General features: G+C 36.7%; 1 protein-coding gene across 1 annotated transcript; it reads left to right on the top strand.

Annotated features, from left to right (window-relative positions):
• The first annotated feature begins 819 nt into the window (after window positions 1–819).
• s1pr4 (sphingosine-1-phosphate receptor 4) lies at window positions 820–6,921 on the top strand. The gene is made up of 2 exons (XM_051095256.1): window positions 820–883; window positions 5,153–6,921. The coding sequence occupies exon 2, from the start codon at window positions 5,274–5,276 to the stop codon at window positions 6,447–6,449; it is 1,176 nt and encodes a 391-aa protein (XP_050951213.1). The 5' UTR covers window positions 820–883; window positions 5,153–5,273; the 3' UTR covers window positions 6,450–6,921.
• Window positions 6,922–17,081: the final 10,160 nt, after the last annotated feature.

Here is a 17,081-nt window from a genome sequence, read left to right as displayed (position 1 = left end):
ACTGGCTTATAAGTAAAAAAAAAAAAAAAAGGCGCATAATTTATTTATTTATTTTTTTAATTCCAATGTTTCTGTGATGCGCAGTTTTGAGGTTAGGTGATAGTCTCTGCAATGTCTTCATTAACATACGTGTGTGTGTATTTCCACCCAGCTGGATGAGGTGAACTGAAAACAGTAAGGGAGGAGGCCACTTTACTAGGTCATCAGGTCTTCCTGTTTTCTGACTGGCTTACTTCTGAGAAATATGTTATAGCAACTTCAAAGTTGTTGTAAGAATATTCGTGTCGCATCAAAACGTTTCACTACTGCAACACGTGCCAACTACAAACTGCCACAATGACTTCCTGTAGTAGTATTAAATTATTAATGCCCATTTGCTGCAGTGTTAAATATATTTGTTGTGCATGTAAAATTGTAAATTGTGTAATAATTTGAAGGCATAATAATTAGTCATTTTTTATTTACATGCATTTAGTGTCTGCATTTTATGATTTTTTTTTTTTTTTCAAGTTCTGCGTTGTTGTTTTATTTCAGCTGTAATTTATTTTTATTATATTTCACTGAATGTTTTTGCGAAGGGTTCACACAGACAACAGATCTTCCTCAATATGTACTATATTCGTTGCCAAATCCTTATGCATGCAATGCAGCCTGCATTTTCTGATGGGAATCCATGATTTGTACACTTTCTGGGAAGATGTCACAATTGTGCATTTTAGAAAGTGTAGAAACTGAGAATTTTCTCCATGGGTGTGTCAAATATCTGCAAGAAGGCTTCCTTCCTTGTTACTGCAGGGTATATAATCGTTCAGAGAGCTAGCACTCAAGCTTTCTGCATCAGAGCATGGCTCAATAACTGTTACACCAGCATCACTAAAAAGAGGTGAGTAAAGATGCACCAGCAAATTATTAAAATAATAATAATAATATATTTTTTTTAAATATGTATGCATTATTTATTGTGAACTATTTAGTAGTAATTTAAACAAACATGTTGTGCATTTATATTATGTAGTTTAAATAATATATATATATATATATATATATATGTATATTTATATAAATGATAATTTTTGCATTAAAATGTAACATTAATTTATTCATTTATTAATTTATCGATTGATTTATTTATTGCAGTTATGCTTTGCACAGTCACGTGTCGGCTCTTTAAAAATGCCACGCTCAGATAAGCCCCTTAACCACAAGTGCAGTAGTGAAACTAAGGATATTTAAATCTACTTTACACATGCGGAGATTAAACTAGGTCAAGCTCATGAAGCATTTACTTCTCTTCTAAAATATCATTTTTAATTTTTTTTTTTTTTTTGGTTTGCTTAAAAAAACAACAACAAAAAAAACAATGTTTAAAAAAAAAAAAAAATCAAATTCAGTTTTTTTGTGGGTGGTGGTGTAATCTAGTGGTTAAAAATCTGGCAACCGAAACAGGCACCGCAAAGATCAACTCTTGAGATGACACCATTGTGCACTTGAGCAAGGCACTTGTGCCACCAGGACGGTCCCTATAATGTGAGGTCAATTTTAAAGCAAGTTGGGTTTTTAACACCACTTGTTAGCAGGGTAGCTTGGTAAAAATAAACATTTAACACATTCTCATTCAGCATACACTTAAAAATAGGTTCTTATTTTGTTTTTTGAATGGCATTGATGGTTCCATAAAGAACCTGCAACATTCATGGAATCTTTCCATTGCACAAAAAAAAGTTCTTTAAAGTGGAAAAAGGTTCTTTAGAATTTTCAAATGTTCTTCAAACTAAGAAGAGAACGATTCTTTTAAGAACTTTTCAAAGAAAGGTTCTTTGGGGAACCCAAAATAGTTTTTCTATGCCCCTTTTTGGAAACTGTTTGGAAATTTTAAGCTTCAAATTTAGTCCATGAGCCCAATAAAAATAGAAGTTTTCCATCAGCCATGCATTTTCGAATTTTGACATTGCTTGTAATGATTTTAAAAAGCACATGTAGTGATAGGTGAAATGGAGCTTTTCGAAACTCAAAATCACTTAAACCATTACGTTGCAAAAAGATCCATTGTTTCAGAGCACTCCTATCAGATCGTGCATTGTTAATCATTTGATTCAGAGCAGGACTTCAAATCACATATTGCAAATCATTTGATTTAGATCGGGATTTTGGAGCAGGTTTGTGAATCATTTGATATAGACCAGAACTTTATGTATCCCGAATGATTTGATTCATATCGGGAATTCAGAGTGTGTATCGTGAATAATTTGACTGGAATTTCAGACAGTGGATGCGAATCATTTGATTTAGATCGAGACTTCGGAGCGGGTTCGTGAATCATTTGATATAGACCAGAACTTTGCATATCCCAAATCGTTTGATTCATATCGGGAATTCGGAGTGCATGTCGTGAATCATTTGATTTAGATTGAAACTTTGCAGTGAGTTCGTGAATTTTTTGGTTCAGACTGGAACTTCAGAGCAGGTTCGCAAATAATTTTGCGAATTGAATGATTCACAAAGCGCGGATCGTGAATCATTTGATTTAAATTGGAACTTCAGTGCGGGTTTGTGAAACTCTTGATTCAGATCAGAACTTCAGAGAGCAGATTGCGAATCATTCTATTTAGATCGGGACTTCTGAGCGGGATGGCAAATCATATGATTTAGACCAAAACTTTGCATATCCCGAATCATTTGATTCATATTGGGAATTCGGACCGCATGTCGTGAATCATTTTGACTGGAACTTTGCAGCGAGTTTGTGAATCTTTTGATTCAGATCGGAACTTTGGAGTGGATTCGCAAATCATTTAGCAAATTGAATGATTCACAAAGCTCAGATCGCGAATAATTTGATTTAAAATGGAACTTCAGGGTGGGTTTGTGAATCTTTTGATTTAGATCAGAACTTCGGAAAGCGGATCGCGAATCATTTGATTTAGATCGGGACTTCGGAGCGGGTTTGCGGGATCATTCGATGCAGACCGGAACTTGGCGTATTCCGAATCATTTGAATGAATCAAATGGGGGAAATCGGGAATTCGGAGGGTTTATCGTGCATCATTTGATTTAGATCGGGACTTCAGAGCGAGTTCATGAATCTTTTGATTCAGATCAAAAGAGGAGGAAGGAATCGGTTTGCGAATTGAATGATTTGCAATCTGTGCTCCGAAGTCTCGATCTGAAATTATGTTTTTAAGTTTTAAAAATGTTATTTTAGAAGTAAACACGTCATGAGCTTGACCTAGTTTAATGCTGCCTTAATGGTTTGATGTTTTCTACCGTTTAATTAAAAAAAAAAAAAAAAAAAAAAAAATCAGAAAAAAAGATTTCAGATTCGCATCATAAATCATATGATTCGCAATCCGTGCTCCGCTAGTCCCCTATCTGAATAATGATTCATGAACCAATTGTTTTGGTTTACTTCAATATATATAATATATAATATAAATATGTAATTTATATATAATATAAAATGTATATTATAAAAATTCTTTACGTTTTTGGCATTATTCTGTATTTTGTGGGCGGTTAGTGGTTAAAAATCTGGCAACCGAAACAGGCACCGCAAATATCAGCTCTTGAGTAGAGCTGCAAAAGATTAGTCGTGATTAATCGATTCAAAATAAAAGTTTATATTTGCATACTATAGGTGTTTATATTTATTATGTATATATAAATACACACACATACATGTATACATTACGTTAACCCTTTCACACGTGAGTTTAAAATATTCTGGCTGAGCCCCCAGAGTAAGTTTTTTTAGGCGACCGTTATTTAGAACGTATAGCCTTATTGTTTCCATGGCGACGCGTCGTGTTTGTCACCTGACACAACACAGTGCTGTATGACACATGTATCACTTTTATATAGTTTTTCCCTTTTTATTATTAATATTCACAAACGTGCTCACTGTATTATGAAATATCTGATATTCCGATTCTGAAATATGTGCAAGTAAATGTATTTGGAAGTTTAAACACTTTTATAATGAGCGTGTTAGTTGATCTATGCCGGGTGATGGGCGCCGCTGAATCCCAGCTGTGGGATTTACAAAACGCAAATTCATCCTTTCCTCACGAAAAACATTAAAGTAAGTCTGTGGTGAGCTTGGAGAAGAGCAGAGTAAACTTTATAGTTACCTACACAATGTGTATATGATATCAATAAAACACGTCGTCAGATAACATTTGTAAGGATCATTATTGCCGCTTCCATAGACATCGGCGTGTATTTTGCTAAATATAAAGGCATCGTTTTACTAGGACGTATGTGTATGTAAATGTCTGGAACCTAAAATAAGCATTATATGGTTGAAAACACGGAATAGTTGCGATAATATGACAAGCGGTCAACGCGTCCATACTGGCTCAGCGCCAGCCAAAGCACCAAAGCAGTTTTGAATTCAGCAGTTGATCACGTCACGCGCTGAACGTTCGAATCACACCGGTGTGATCGTACGCTTCAGGTACCAGCCAAGAATGATCACACTAGTGTGATCCTACGCGTGAAAGGGTTAATTTATATGTAAAATATTTATATATAATATAAATTATATAGAAGTATTTACATACAAATACATTGATTTTTAAAAAAAAAATATATACATATGTGTATATAAATACACACAGTACACACACATATAGTATGTAAACATAAAGTTTTATTTTGAATCGATTAATCGCGACTAATCGTTTTGCAGCTCTACTCTTGAGATGACATCACTGTGCACTTGAGCAAGACACCTGTCCCAGCAGGACAGTCCCTGTAATGTACAAGAGGGGTTTTAAAGCAAGAGGGGTTTTTACAACCACGTGTTAGGAGGGTAGCTTGATAAAACCCCCTCTGGGGTGAAGACTTTACCAATCATGATGACCCTCATTTAGCATACACTCTTAAAAACAGTTTCTTTATTTTGGTTATTCAAAGGCACTGATGGTTCCATGAAGAAGCTTCAACATTCATGGAATTGTTCCATTGTACGAGTGGAAAAAGATTATTTAGAATTTTAAATTGTTCTTCACACAGTTTACTGAAAGTTTCTTTGGGGAACCCAAAATGTTTTTTCTATGCTTTCTGAAACTGTATTTTTAAGAGTGTATGGAAATTTTACATTTCAGATTTAGTCCATGAACCCAATAAAAACAAATCAACTGTCTTCCATCAGGTCGTTCCGAGAGGGCACGGATATTCCTGAGAAGCCGGAGTCTGATTGCCTGGAGTCCGATTGCACTGAAGACTGAATCGACCCCAGTGAGATTCAACTCCACGTTCCTGCTTCTCACACCATGGAGGTCCTGCGTTCCCACAGCTCCGCCTCTTCCTGTCCCGACATCTACAACTGGACCAGCAGCAGCAGGAGTCTCATCTTGGAGCATTACAACTTCACCGGACGCCTCCACCACCGCAAGCCCTCAAAGAAGGGCATGAGTGCCGCCAGCGTCCTGTTCCTGGGCTTCAGTGTCATGATCATCCTGGAGAACCTCCTGGTGCTGCTGGCAGTGTTGTTCGGCGTCCGTCTGCGCCATCGCTGGATATTCATGTGCATCGCCAACATCGCATTGAGCGACCTGCTGACGGGAACCGCCTACGTGGTCAACATCTGCATGTCCGGCGACCGCACCTTCAAGCTAAGCCCGGTCCTGTGGTTATTCCGCGAAGGACTTCTGTTTGTAGCCTTGGCGGCGTCCATATTTAGCCTGCTCTTGATCGCAGTAGAGCGCTACGCCACTATGATGAAGCCCGTCCACCAGAAAACCACCACAAAGACTTACCGGATCTACATAATGATGGTACTCTGCTGGGCAACGGCGCTTGTGATCGGATTCCTTCCCCTGATGGGCTGGAACTGCATTTGTGACCTGAAAAGTTGCTCCACGCTGCTGCCACTCTACTCCAAGAGCTACATCTTGTTCGCCCTGGTCATCTTCTTCATAATCCTGCTCACGATCGGCGCTCTCTATTTCGCCATCTACTGCCACGTCCGCGGTAGCACCGACACCATATTGGTACGCAGCCGCAAGCGCTCGCTGCGCCTCCTGAAGGCCGTCATCTCCATCGTTGGGGTCTTCATGGTTTGTTGGGGTCCTTTGTTCGTCCTCCTGCTGGTGGATTACTTCTGCTACTCTCGCAATTGTAGCACGCTCTTCAATCCTGAATGGGTCATCGCCTTGGCCGTGCTCAACTCAGCCATGAACCCGCTCATTTACTCGTTCGGCAGCCTGGAGGTGCGCAAAGCCATCGGGATGCTCCTGTGCTGCTGCTGTCTGAAGGCGAGACTCTGTGACCCCAAGACCTTCATGACCAAGGAGACGTCCAGCACCTCCGGGAGTCGACATAGCAGTCTGCGCAATAGCTTCAACAAGGTACGATCCCTGAGCACCAGCCCGCAGCCCGAACCGAAGAACGGCAAGAAACCACGCCTCAGCTCCACCACTTCTTGTTTATCTGCATCGAGCGGTTAAGCCATGGTGGGCAGGTGTGTTTCATCTCCACCACAGGAACTGTACCTCCTCATCGTTGCGGCTTCAGAAGAGTTTCACTTTTTGTAAGTCAAAAGTCAGCAGGTGCTGATGGACACATGCAGAATGGACTGTTAAAGTCAGCAGCTGTGCAACAAAAACATAAAAAAGTTAAAAAAAAAAGTAACTTGAATGCATTTCTTTACAAGACTTGAGCCGATTGCAAATCAGAACTGTAAAATACTTAAATAGAAACTGCCTACTATTGCCTTTTGACATGAGAATGTGCAAGTGATATAAATGCTGTAATTTAAAAACTTAAAAAATATATTTTCATATTCTACGTAAATGGATTTTTTTATATTTTATACATGCACTTTTAAAACAGGTTTAAGGTTTTCAGGGAAATATTTTAAATGTATGCACTGTAATGTTTGTTTAAGAAATAAAGGCACTGATTAATATTGAAAACGTGAGGTTTTTTTAAGATTTGTAGTCAGAAACATTCAGTGAACACAAGAGGGAGACAACATACAGACATCTTCAGCACAACATCAAAGAGCATTGGGTCTTCCTTTCAAATTCTGATAAATAATGCATACAGTATTACACAATATAACTTGCCAAAAGCTTTATATGACACAATACATTCAAAAAGCCACATTTTTAAAAGCGCTCAAGAATTCACCAAAAGCACTAAAAGTGTACATGGGAAACCACAGACCTCAAAAAATAACATGACAGCCCATCTCAAAACCACCTGGATGATTCAGACAGCTATTGGAAGAATGCACTGTGAATGGAAGAAATGAATATAGCCACTCTAGCGATTATTTTAAAATATGTTATCATCTTTTAGAATCTGCAAAATGTTAATTATTTTAACCAAAATAAGAGGGATCATACAAAATGCATGTACTGAGCTGAATAAGCTATTTCACATAAAGGATGTTTACATATAGTCCACAAGAGAAAATAATAGTTGAATTTATAAAAATGACCCTGTTCAAAAGTTTACATACACTTGATTCTTAATACTGTGTTTGTCCTAAACAGTTAAAGTCCCACAAATTCTTTGTTTTTTGTCAACACTTTTGTGTATTTGAACCCTTTCCAACAATGACTGTATGGTTTTGACATCCATCATTTCACACTGAGGACATCTGAGGGACTCAAATGCCACTATTACTTAAAAACGCTCACTAATGCTTTAGAAGGAAACACGATGCATTAAGAGCCAGGGGGTGAAAACCTTTTGAATTTGAAAATTAGGGTAAATTTAACTAATTTTGTCTTCTGGGAAACATAAAAGTACCTTCTGTAGCTTGTGAAGTGCAGTACTAAATGAAAAACAGAAATGTACACATCTTCATTTTGTTCAAAAGTTTTCAACCCCCGGCTCTTAATGCATCATGTTTCCTTCTGGAGCATCAGTGAGTGTTTGAACCTTCTGTAATAGTTGCATATGAGTCCCTCAGTTGTCCTCAGTGTGAAAAGATGGATCTCAAAATCATACAGTCATTGTTGGAAAGAGTTTAAATACACAAAAATGCTGAAAAACCAAAGAATTTGTGGGATGTGAAGGATTTTCTGAAGAACAACGGACAGTTTAACTAATCAGGACACACAAGGGACTTATGAACAACTATCACTAAACAAAAAAAAACACTGCTGTGGATCATTCAGGTAACAACACAGTATTAAAAATCAAGCGTATGTAAACTTTTGAACAGGGTAATTTTTATAAATCCAGCTTTTATTTTCTTTTGTGGACTATATGTAAACATCTTTTATGTGAAACATATTTTTCAGGTCAGTACTAAATAATAAAAAACAAACATGCATTTTGTATGATCCCTCTTATTTTGGTAAAATAATGAACATTTTGCAGATTCTGCAGGGTGTATGCAAACTTTTGACCTGAATTGTACATACCAGTATAATTGCCTGAAGAACTGGTAGCATTTGCATATTAGCTCTGGTAGTATTTACTTAGATACATGTGGAAAATATACACAAGAACTGACTCAATATGCCCCAATCAGCACACACCTTAAGTCCGTTTGTGATCCTAGCTGATGCAAGCAACAAAATGTTTTCTTTATGCAAAGTCATGTATTAACACCACAAAGACATGTTCAAACCTGTAACTATAATGTATTTAATAAGCATTCTAATTTTACAATAGGGAAGTAAACACAATTTATATTTACTTTTGTGCAAAGTGCCCTTCACTGCATTCAAGGCACATTTGATCAGTTTTTTGCTTTCCCTACAATGTAAATCACTTTGGACAATAGCATCTGCCTAATGTAAAACTATGTCCAGCGCCCGCTAAATTGTCCCTAGCAGTAATTTTCAGACAAGTAAATATATGTAACCACTGCTGTTGTAATTTCAGCCACATCTGAAATATGTAACAATGGATATAGTGTTTCACTAGTTAGCAGTAAACTGATGACCTCACCTGAATGTTCGTAGATTTGTGTTGGATGTTATCTTTAGAATATGGATATTATGTTTGTAAACATTATATTTTTTGCTTATTTCAGTTAATCTCATAAAACCAGCGAGCTAAGCCAGTACTGACAGGGTCATACAAACATGGCCGAAGACGTGAAAATCTTAACAGACAAACCAAATCAACTGAGTGAGTCATTTACGCTGGCACGGCTCCAGTTGATTCAAGCGCATGACTTTGATCATTCATTTCAAGCGATCCACTAGCCAAATAACAGATAAAAAAAGCCATTCATTTTTTTTTTTAATTTCGACATCGCCTGTAATTTAAAAAGTATCAAATATTCAAACATACTTCAAATATTCAAATAGAATTTAATGGTCTACAAACCACGTCCCGAAGTCCCGATCTGAAATGATGGTTTGTGAATCATTATTCAGACTTCGGAGGGCCGATCGCGAATCATTTGATTTAAACTGGAACTTCAAGAGCGGGTTCGCCAATCATTTGATTTAAATCGGAACTTTGTGTATCCCATTTGATTCAGGTGGGTAATTCGGAGAGTGCATCGCGAATGATTTGATTTAGATTGGAACTTTGGAGCGGGTTCGCAAATAATTTCGCGAACTGAATGCTTCGCGATCCGTGCTCCAAGTCCCGATCTAAAATGATGGTTTGCGAATCATTATTCAGATCGGGACTTATGGAGCGTGGATCGCGAATCATTCGATTTAGAGCATGTCGGAGCATGTATCTCAATTTTCTTTTTTGTTCTCTCTTTCTTTTTCTTAATTGTTTATTTTTAAATTAAACAGTAGAAAACATCAAACCATTAAGGCAGCAGTTATAAAAACAAAACTTTAAGTGAACTAATAACCATGTTTTTAGTGTTGCCAGATTAAAATAATAATAATAATGGTAAGTGTAGCTTACAGCTTAAAGGAACACTCCACTTTTTTTGAAAGTAGGCTTATTTTCCAACTCCCCTATAGTTAAACAGTTGAGTTTTAAAGTTTTCAAATCCATTCAGCTGATCTCCAGGTCTGGCAGTAGCACTTTTAGCATAGCTTAGCATAGATCATTGAATCTGATTAGACTGTTAGCATCTTATTCAAAAATGGCCAAAGAGTTTCGATATTTTTCCTATTTAAAACTTGACTCTTCTGTAGTTACATCATGTACTAAGACCGACGGAAAATGAAAAGTTGTGATTTTTTAGGTTAGGACCTACTCTCATTCTGGTATAATAATCAAAGAAACTTTGCTGCTGAACCATGGGTGCAGTAGGTGTAATATTATGCCGTAATGATATGTAAGCATCTTTTCAGGTCAATACTAAATAAAAACTAGATGAGTAAAGTTTGAGAACAAACTTTAAGTTGGCTTGAGAAAGCCTAGCCTGAAAGTTTGAAGCAGCTGGAAAAGTATGAAAACAGCTAGCATGATTTAACACATTGCTTACATGATTTAACATGTTGTTAACATGTTTTAGCATGATTAGCTTGTTGCTTTTATTTTTATAGGCTGATTACAATGTTGTTAGCCTGATTAGCATGTTGATAGCATGTTTCTAACATGGCTAACATGTTACTAGCTTGTTGTTAACATGTTTCTAGCATGATTAGCATATTACTAGCATGTTGTTAACATGATTGGCATGTTGTTAACATTATTAGTATGTTACTAGCATGTTGTTAGCATGCTTGCAGTATGATTAGCATGTAACCAGCATGTTGCTAGCATTATTACCAAGTTACTAGCATGTTGTTAGCATGATTAGCATGTTATTAGCATGTTGCTAGCATGATTAGCATGTTTCTAGTATGATTAGCATGTAACTAGCACATTGCTAGCTTGATTACCAAGTTACTAGCATGTTGTTAGCATGTTTCTAACATGGTTACCATTCTGCTAGCATGATTATGAAGTTACTAGCATGTTGCTAGCATGATTAGCATGTCACTAGCATGTTGTTAGCATGCTTGCAGTATGATTAACATGTAACCAGCATGTTGCTAGCATTATTACCAAGTTACTAGCATGTTGTTAGCACGATTAACATGTTACTAGCATGTTGTTAACATGATTAGCATGTTGTTAGCATGTTTCTAACATGATTAGCATGTTACTAGCATGTTGCTAACACGATTAGCATGTTACTAACATGTTTGTAACATGATTAGCATGTTTCTAACACGATTAGCATGTTACTAGCATGTTGCTAACATTATTAGCATGTTGTTAGCATGTTTCTAACATGACTAGCATGTTACTAGCATGTTGCTAACACGATTAGCATGTTACTAACATGTTTCTAACATGATTAGCATGTTTCTAACACGATTAGCATGTTACTAGCATGATTTAGATAGCTAGATAGATTAGAAATATTAGAAATATTAAAGTGGAAGCTTAAATGAGTCTAAATTGATTAGAAATAGTACATAGAAGGGAAGCTTGATTGAGCCTCAAGGGATTCTGGGAGTTTAGATTTGAATTTTGTCGGAGTTTGAAGAGTGTTGGCTCATTTGAAAATTCCGTCAATGTAAGTCTATGGGATTTTTGGTGGGTTTGATAGTCTGGTTTACGAAAACTGTAAGCCGGATCAGTTAGAAAAGATATAGCACACCGAGCCAGACCAGTCTGAAGGTCTGGGCCGAGTTTGGTGGTTCTAGCTTAAAAGCTCTTGGAAAAGATAGATACCGAAATTTGGCTCAGAAGAAGAAGAATATTTTTAAATAGTAGATCAGTAAGTTGGCTTTCTCAAGCCAACTTAAATAACATTGGAAATGAAGTTGGAAAATGAGCCTATTTTTTGGAACAAAAAAGTGGAGTGTTCCTATAAGATGTAAGGTGCATTTAACATTATTATTATCTTAATCTGGCAACACTTCCCTTATAAAAAAAAAAAAAAAAACTTAAACTTAAACTTAAACTTAACGTTTTGTTTTTTATAACCACTGCCTTAATGCTTTGATGTTTTCTACTGTTTAATTTAAAAAGAAACAATTAAGGAAAAGAAAGAAAGTAACAAAGAAAGAAAAAGAAAGAGCGACCAGAAAAAAAGATTTGAGATACATGCTCCGAATTCCCGATCTAAATCAAATGATTCGCGATCCGCGCTCCATAAGTCCCGATTTGAATAATGATTCGCGAACCATCATTTTAGATCGGGACTTTGGAGCACGGTTTGTAGATAATTAAATTCGCGAAATGATTCGCGATATTTGAAGTTCCTTTTTAAAGTCATTACAGACGATGACGAAATTAAAAAATGAATTTTAAAATCTGTTTTTTTGTATAGGATCGCTTGAAATGAATGATCAAAGCCACGCGCTTGAATCAACCCGAGCGGTACCAGTGTAAATGACTCACTCAGTTGATTTGGTTTGTCTGTTTAGCTTTTCACGTCTTCGGCCATGTTTGTATGACCCTGTCAGTACTGGCTTAGCTCGCTAGTTTTATTAGATTATGAAATAAGCAAAAAGTATGATGTTTACAAACAAAATTTCCATATTCCAAACATCCAACACAAATCTACGAACATTCAGGTGAGGTCATCGGTTTACTGCTAATGTGAAACACTCCATATGACGAGCTGTGCAACTGTGCATTATTTTATGTAGAATGAGAGAAGCAGTTAAACACAAAACAGCTTAACAACATAAAGTTAAAGAGGGTAAACTTTATCATTCACCTCAAATGTGTTTTAAACACTTAGGCTACCTTATATGTTCCACCCATGGCATATACTTTACGCCCAGGCATATACTTTAACCGGGGCTCTCAAGTCTCACGCATTCACCGTGAGACACACGCATTTCAACCAGTTCACACGCTTTCACGCCACACCTTTTATTTCTCACGCTGAGTAAGGTATAACTTGTCCCGCTATATAATGTTAATAGACGAGGCGCAGGCTTGCGGGGGGAGTTCATTGCTGTCTTGACAGTTAAATGCCACCTACCAGCAAATATCATAAATTAGAATTTTTTGTTTTCGGGTAAATTACGGGATCCCGCTACAGTCACGATCGTCACTAGGCAACATGGACGCGCACACACGGGACGAGGCGGTGGAATCGTCGGTCGCGTGGCTGCCGCTTTCTCTCGCAGTGGAAGCATTTTATGCAGCGGACATTGCCCTTTGTATTTACTAAAAACTAACAAAATAAATGCAGTAGGTAACCCTTTCTAATGTTTTTTTCCTTAATTTTACGATTCCTGGACAAAATCACCTGCCTGTGGTGAAAGATAGTGAAAGCCGATGTTGGGGAATACAGACAAATTCATGCAAAATTATTAGCTCTCCAACAGCTTTAACTAAGTTTTGGCTACTGGAAACTAAGGATAATTGAAAATTGGTAAATCTGATAAAAGACATACAAATTCATCCAAATAATTTTTTTATATATATTTAAAAAATGCATTATATGTATCAACATTGGAAGATTATTTTGAAAATGTAATAGGTTACAGATTACAGGTTACCCTATTTAAAATGTAATAAGTAGTGTAACTATTTCAGATGCTTTAAAAGTAATGTAACTGATTACATTTGATTACTTTTCTAAATTTCTAACTAAAGTTTTCAACTATTAATCCTTTTGAAACTTTTAAAGCAGGCAGCGTTAACCGTACAGTATACAGCACTCAACACTAATTACTGTCAGACTTAAAAAATCCTTCATCACTTAAATTAAGATTATAATTTAATTTTAAAGCACAGCCACGACAAAATCAGACTTTAGCACCTAGGTTAGGTTAGGTTAAATACAGATTTAAAATCAGAAGATATAGTTTAATAGCTATGATACCATTTTTATAACCAAATCCTGGACTGGAAACACTGGCATCCAACAATGCCTTGGAAAAAAACAGTTGATATTAAAAAATAAAGCATATACATAAACCCAAATTGGAAATAAATCAGTTATTGAATAAGCATGTGTCCTATTTTGTCTCTGAAACTTCTGAAACGTCTCCTATTTTAGAGCAGTCAATGCAACTGGAGAAAGAAAATAGTCAAATCTGTTCATTTGCTCATTTGGGGCCAAATTTCTTTTGATTTTTCATACATTTGTATTTTTGAAATATACAAAACATTTTATTTTATTTTTTTTTTATGAATTTGACTTTAATCAAATGCTGGTCAATTATGAACAACAGATAAAAATTTAACTTCTAGCAAAAACTGGAGAGAATTACGTGAGGCTGAGGGGCCGCTGCTGCAAATATTTGAGTGGCTCCTCTACTAACAGATAAAATCTCACTCCAAACTTTTTCTAAAACTTGAGAGCCCTGCTTTAACTTCGCCAGTAATATCAATGGTATGATATTCAGATGTGGCTGAAATTACAACAGCAGTGGTTACATATATTTACTTGTCTGAAAATTACTGCTAGGGAAAATTTAGCAGTCGCTGGATATAGTTTTACATTTGGCAGATGCTTTTATCCAAAGTGAATTACATTGTAGGGAAAGCAAAAACTGATCAAATGTGCCTTGAATGCAGTGGAGGACACTTTGCATGAAAGTAAATATAAATTGTGTTTATTTCCCTATCATAAAATTAGAATGCTTAATAAATACATTATAGTTACAGTTATTGTTCTAGGTGTGAACATGTCTTTGTGGTGTTAATACATGACTTTGCATAAAGAAAACATTTTGTTGCTTGCATCGGTTAGGATCACAAATGGACTTAAGGTGTGTGCTGATTTGTGGCATATTGAGCAAATGCTACCAGTTCTTCAGGCAATTGTACTGGTATGTGGATATGTACAGTTGAGCTCAAAAGTTTGCATACACCCTGCAGAATCTGCAAAATGCTCATTATTTTACCAAAATAAGAGGGATCGTACAAAATGCATGTTACTTTTTATTTAGTACTGCCCTGAAAAATATGTTTCACATAAAAGATATTTACATATAGTCCACAAGAAAAAATAATAACTGAATTTATAAAAATGACCCCGTCTAAAAATTCACATCTGCTTGATTTTTAATACTGTGTTGTTACCTGAATGATCCACAGCTGTGTTTTTTTGTTTAGTGATAGTTGTTCATGAGTCCCTTGTTTGTCCTGAACAGTTAAACTGCTCGCTGTTCTTTGGTTTTTCAGCAATTTTGTGTATTAGAACCCTTTCTAGCGATGACTGTATGGTTTTGAGATCCATCTTTCCACATTGAGGACAAATGAGGGACTCATATGCAACTATTACAGAAGGTTCAAACACTCACTGATGCTCAAGATGCATTAAGAGCCGGGGGGTGAAAAGTTTTGAACAGAATGGCGATGTGTAAATTAACATTATTTTGCCTATTTTTATTTATTTTTTCATTCAGTACTGCCCTTCAGAAGCTACTGAAGGTACTTCCATCTTTCCCAGAAGACAAAATAAGTTAAATTTAACTCATTAATCTGTTGCCTCATCTCTTCATATTTAAGAAGAGAACTACAGTTTCATAATCGCTTGTTATGATTTTCAAGGGTTAGAATTTAGTAGGGACGCTACCAATATCCAGCGACTACTTGATTGTCAAAATATCCAAACCATTGCCAAAATCAAACCAACGTTCTTGCTTGTTTTCATTCGTGTCTAACCTGATTAAGCTCTATAAATAGAAGAGTGATATCTTAGAATCACTTTTAGAGTGACTTTTTTTCGGTTGATTAACAACAAAACTTTGACAGCCAATCAGAATCCACTCAACTTTATTAAAGAGTGTTTAATAAGCAGAATGTTTTGTTCATTGTTGCAGATGTTAACATAGTTATCATTCGTTGTGTGAACTTGCCTTAAGAGAGAGAGCCAACATGTTCAAAGATGATTACAGTTTAGATTACGACTGCGTGACTTCATGACGGAAACATGGATTTATGTTCTTTTCTTTCTAGAGGGCACGAAGGGTTAACTGCGGTTGCGTGCAGACAGAACGTCCCGCCCTGCGTGATTACCGCGTGTCGCCTCCAGGTGTTCTTCAGACAGATAATGATGAAGTTCTCAGAGGGTCCTCGGATGAATGTAGTTCAGAGGTTTCTGCACATTTGTAGCTAGTTATCTTGACGGCAATTTAAACCATTTTGGATGCAAATGAATTCAACATTTCAGTTAATTGACAACTCCGAGCAGAAATAAAGACAAACACAACGTTCTCATTGTCTAGTGTCTCATTTAATTAAGAGAAACATGTTGTTTTGGCATTCTTGGAAAAAACATCTCTGTAAATCAGATACAAAGAACAGATTAGATAAACGTGTTCCCTGCTTATTATGGTGATTTGCATATAATTTCACTGAGTGATATGAAATTGGCTCTAGGCACCATAAACAGCATTCTTCCCTTTAGGACAACAGTCTGCTGAATGAGAAATTAAGCATGTGTTTATCGTTATTCAGTTGCTACATGATTTAACTTAAGAAATGCTTGTGAGATCGTTGAGGATAAAATTAACCCAGTCATCGCCTGAGTAGTGTCTGCGTGCTGATTGGAGGGGAGGAAAATATGCTGCATTCTGATTGGAGGAGAGTAAGGTGTGCTGTTGGTTGATTGGAGGAGGGGAAAAGATCCTGTGTGCTGATTGGAGGACAGCTTATCTGTGGCACAGAGATCTCACAGGCATTCATGTGGTGTCAACATGTCTTTCAGTTTATTTTAATAAATGTTACAAACTCTTACTTTCAGCACAGATGTGAAATCTTTTTCTGCACATGCTGGATTGTGATCCAGAAGGATCTACGGACACCCGTTACCGTGGGTTTCTTCACACGGCTTTGCTGCTTTATTGCACAGCTGGTCTTGTTCAAGTTAAACCAATTATAAAGCGCACGGCTCTGGTCTGGACCGCAAACACACTGACTACATGGTGGCGCAGGGAACAAAACAATATCAAACATCTTAAGGAGGCCACGTCACGAAATCTGGTCAGTCTCTGAGCGCATGATAAAAGGACTCCGACATCGCTGTGAAACTAAAATAAGAGGCTTTCCGCTTTCATCCCCGCAGCTCCTTCCCGCTGATGCATTTATGACCTATAATTGTTTCTGAGCAGCACAAATCTTTCCAAGTAGCTGTCAATGCTGCAGACCGAGGAGAACGGTTCAAGTAAGGCCGCAAAACCTGCAGTATGGAAAATGCGTAACAGATCAATGATCAAGATGCTATCAACTTA

The sequence above is a fragment of the Labeo rohita genome, chromosome 22 (genome assembly GCF_022985175.1).
Source record: "Labeo rohita strain BAU-BD-2019 chromosome 22, IGBB_LRoh.1.0, whole genome shotgun sequence".
Lineage (NCBI taxonomy): Eukaryota > Metazoa > Chordata > Actinopteri > Cypriniformes > Cyprinidae > Labeo > Labeo rohita.
The sequence above is the reverse complement of the archived record's forward strand: the minus strand, read 5'-3'. Positions and strand labels throughout refer to the sequence as shown.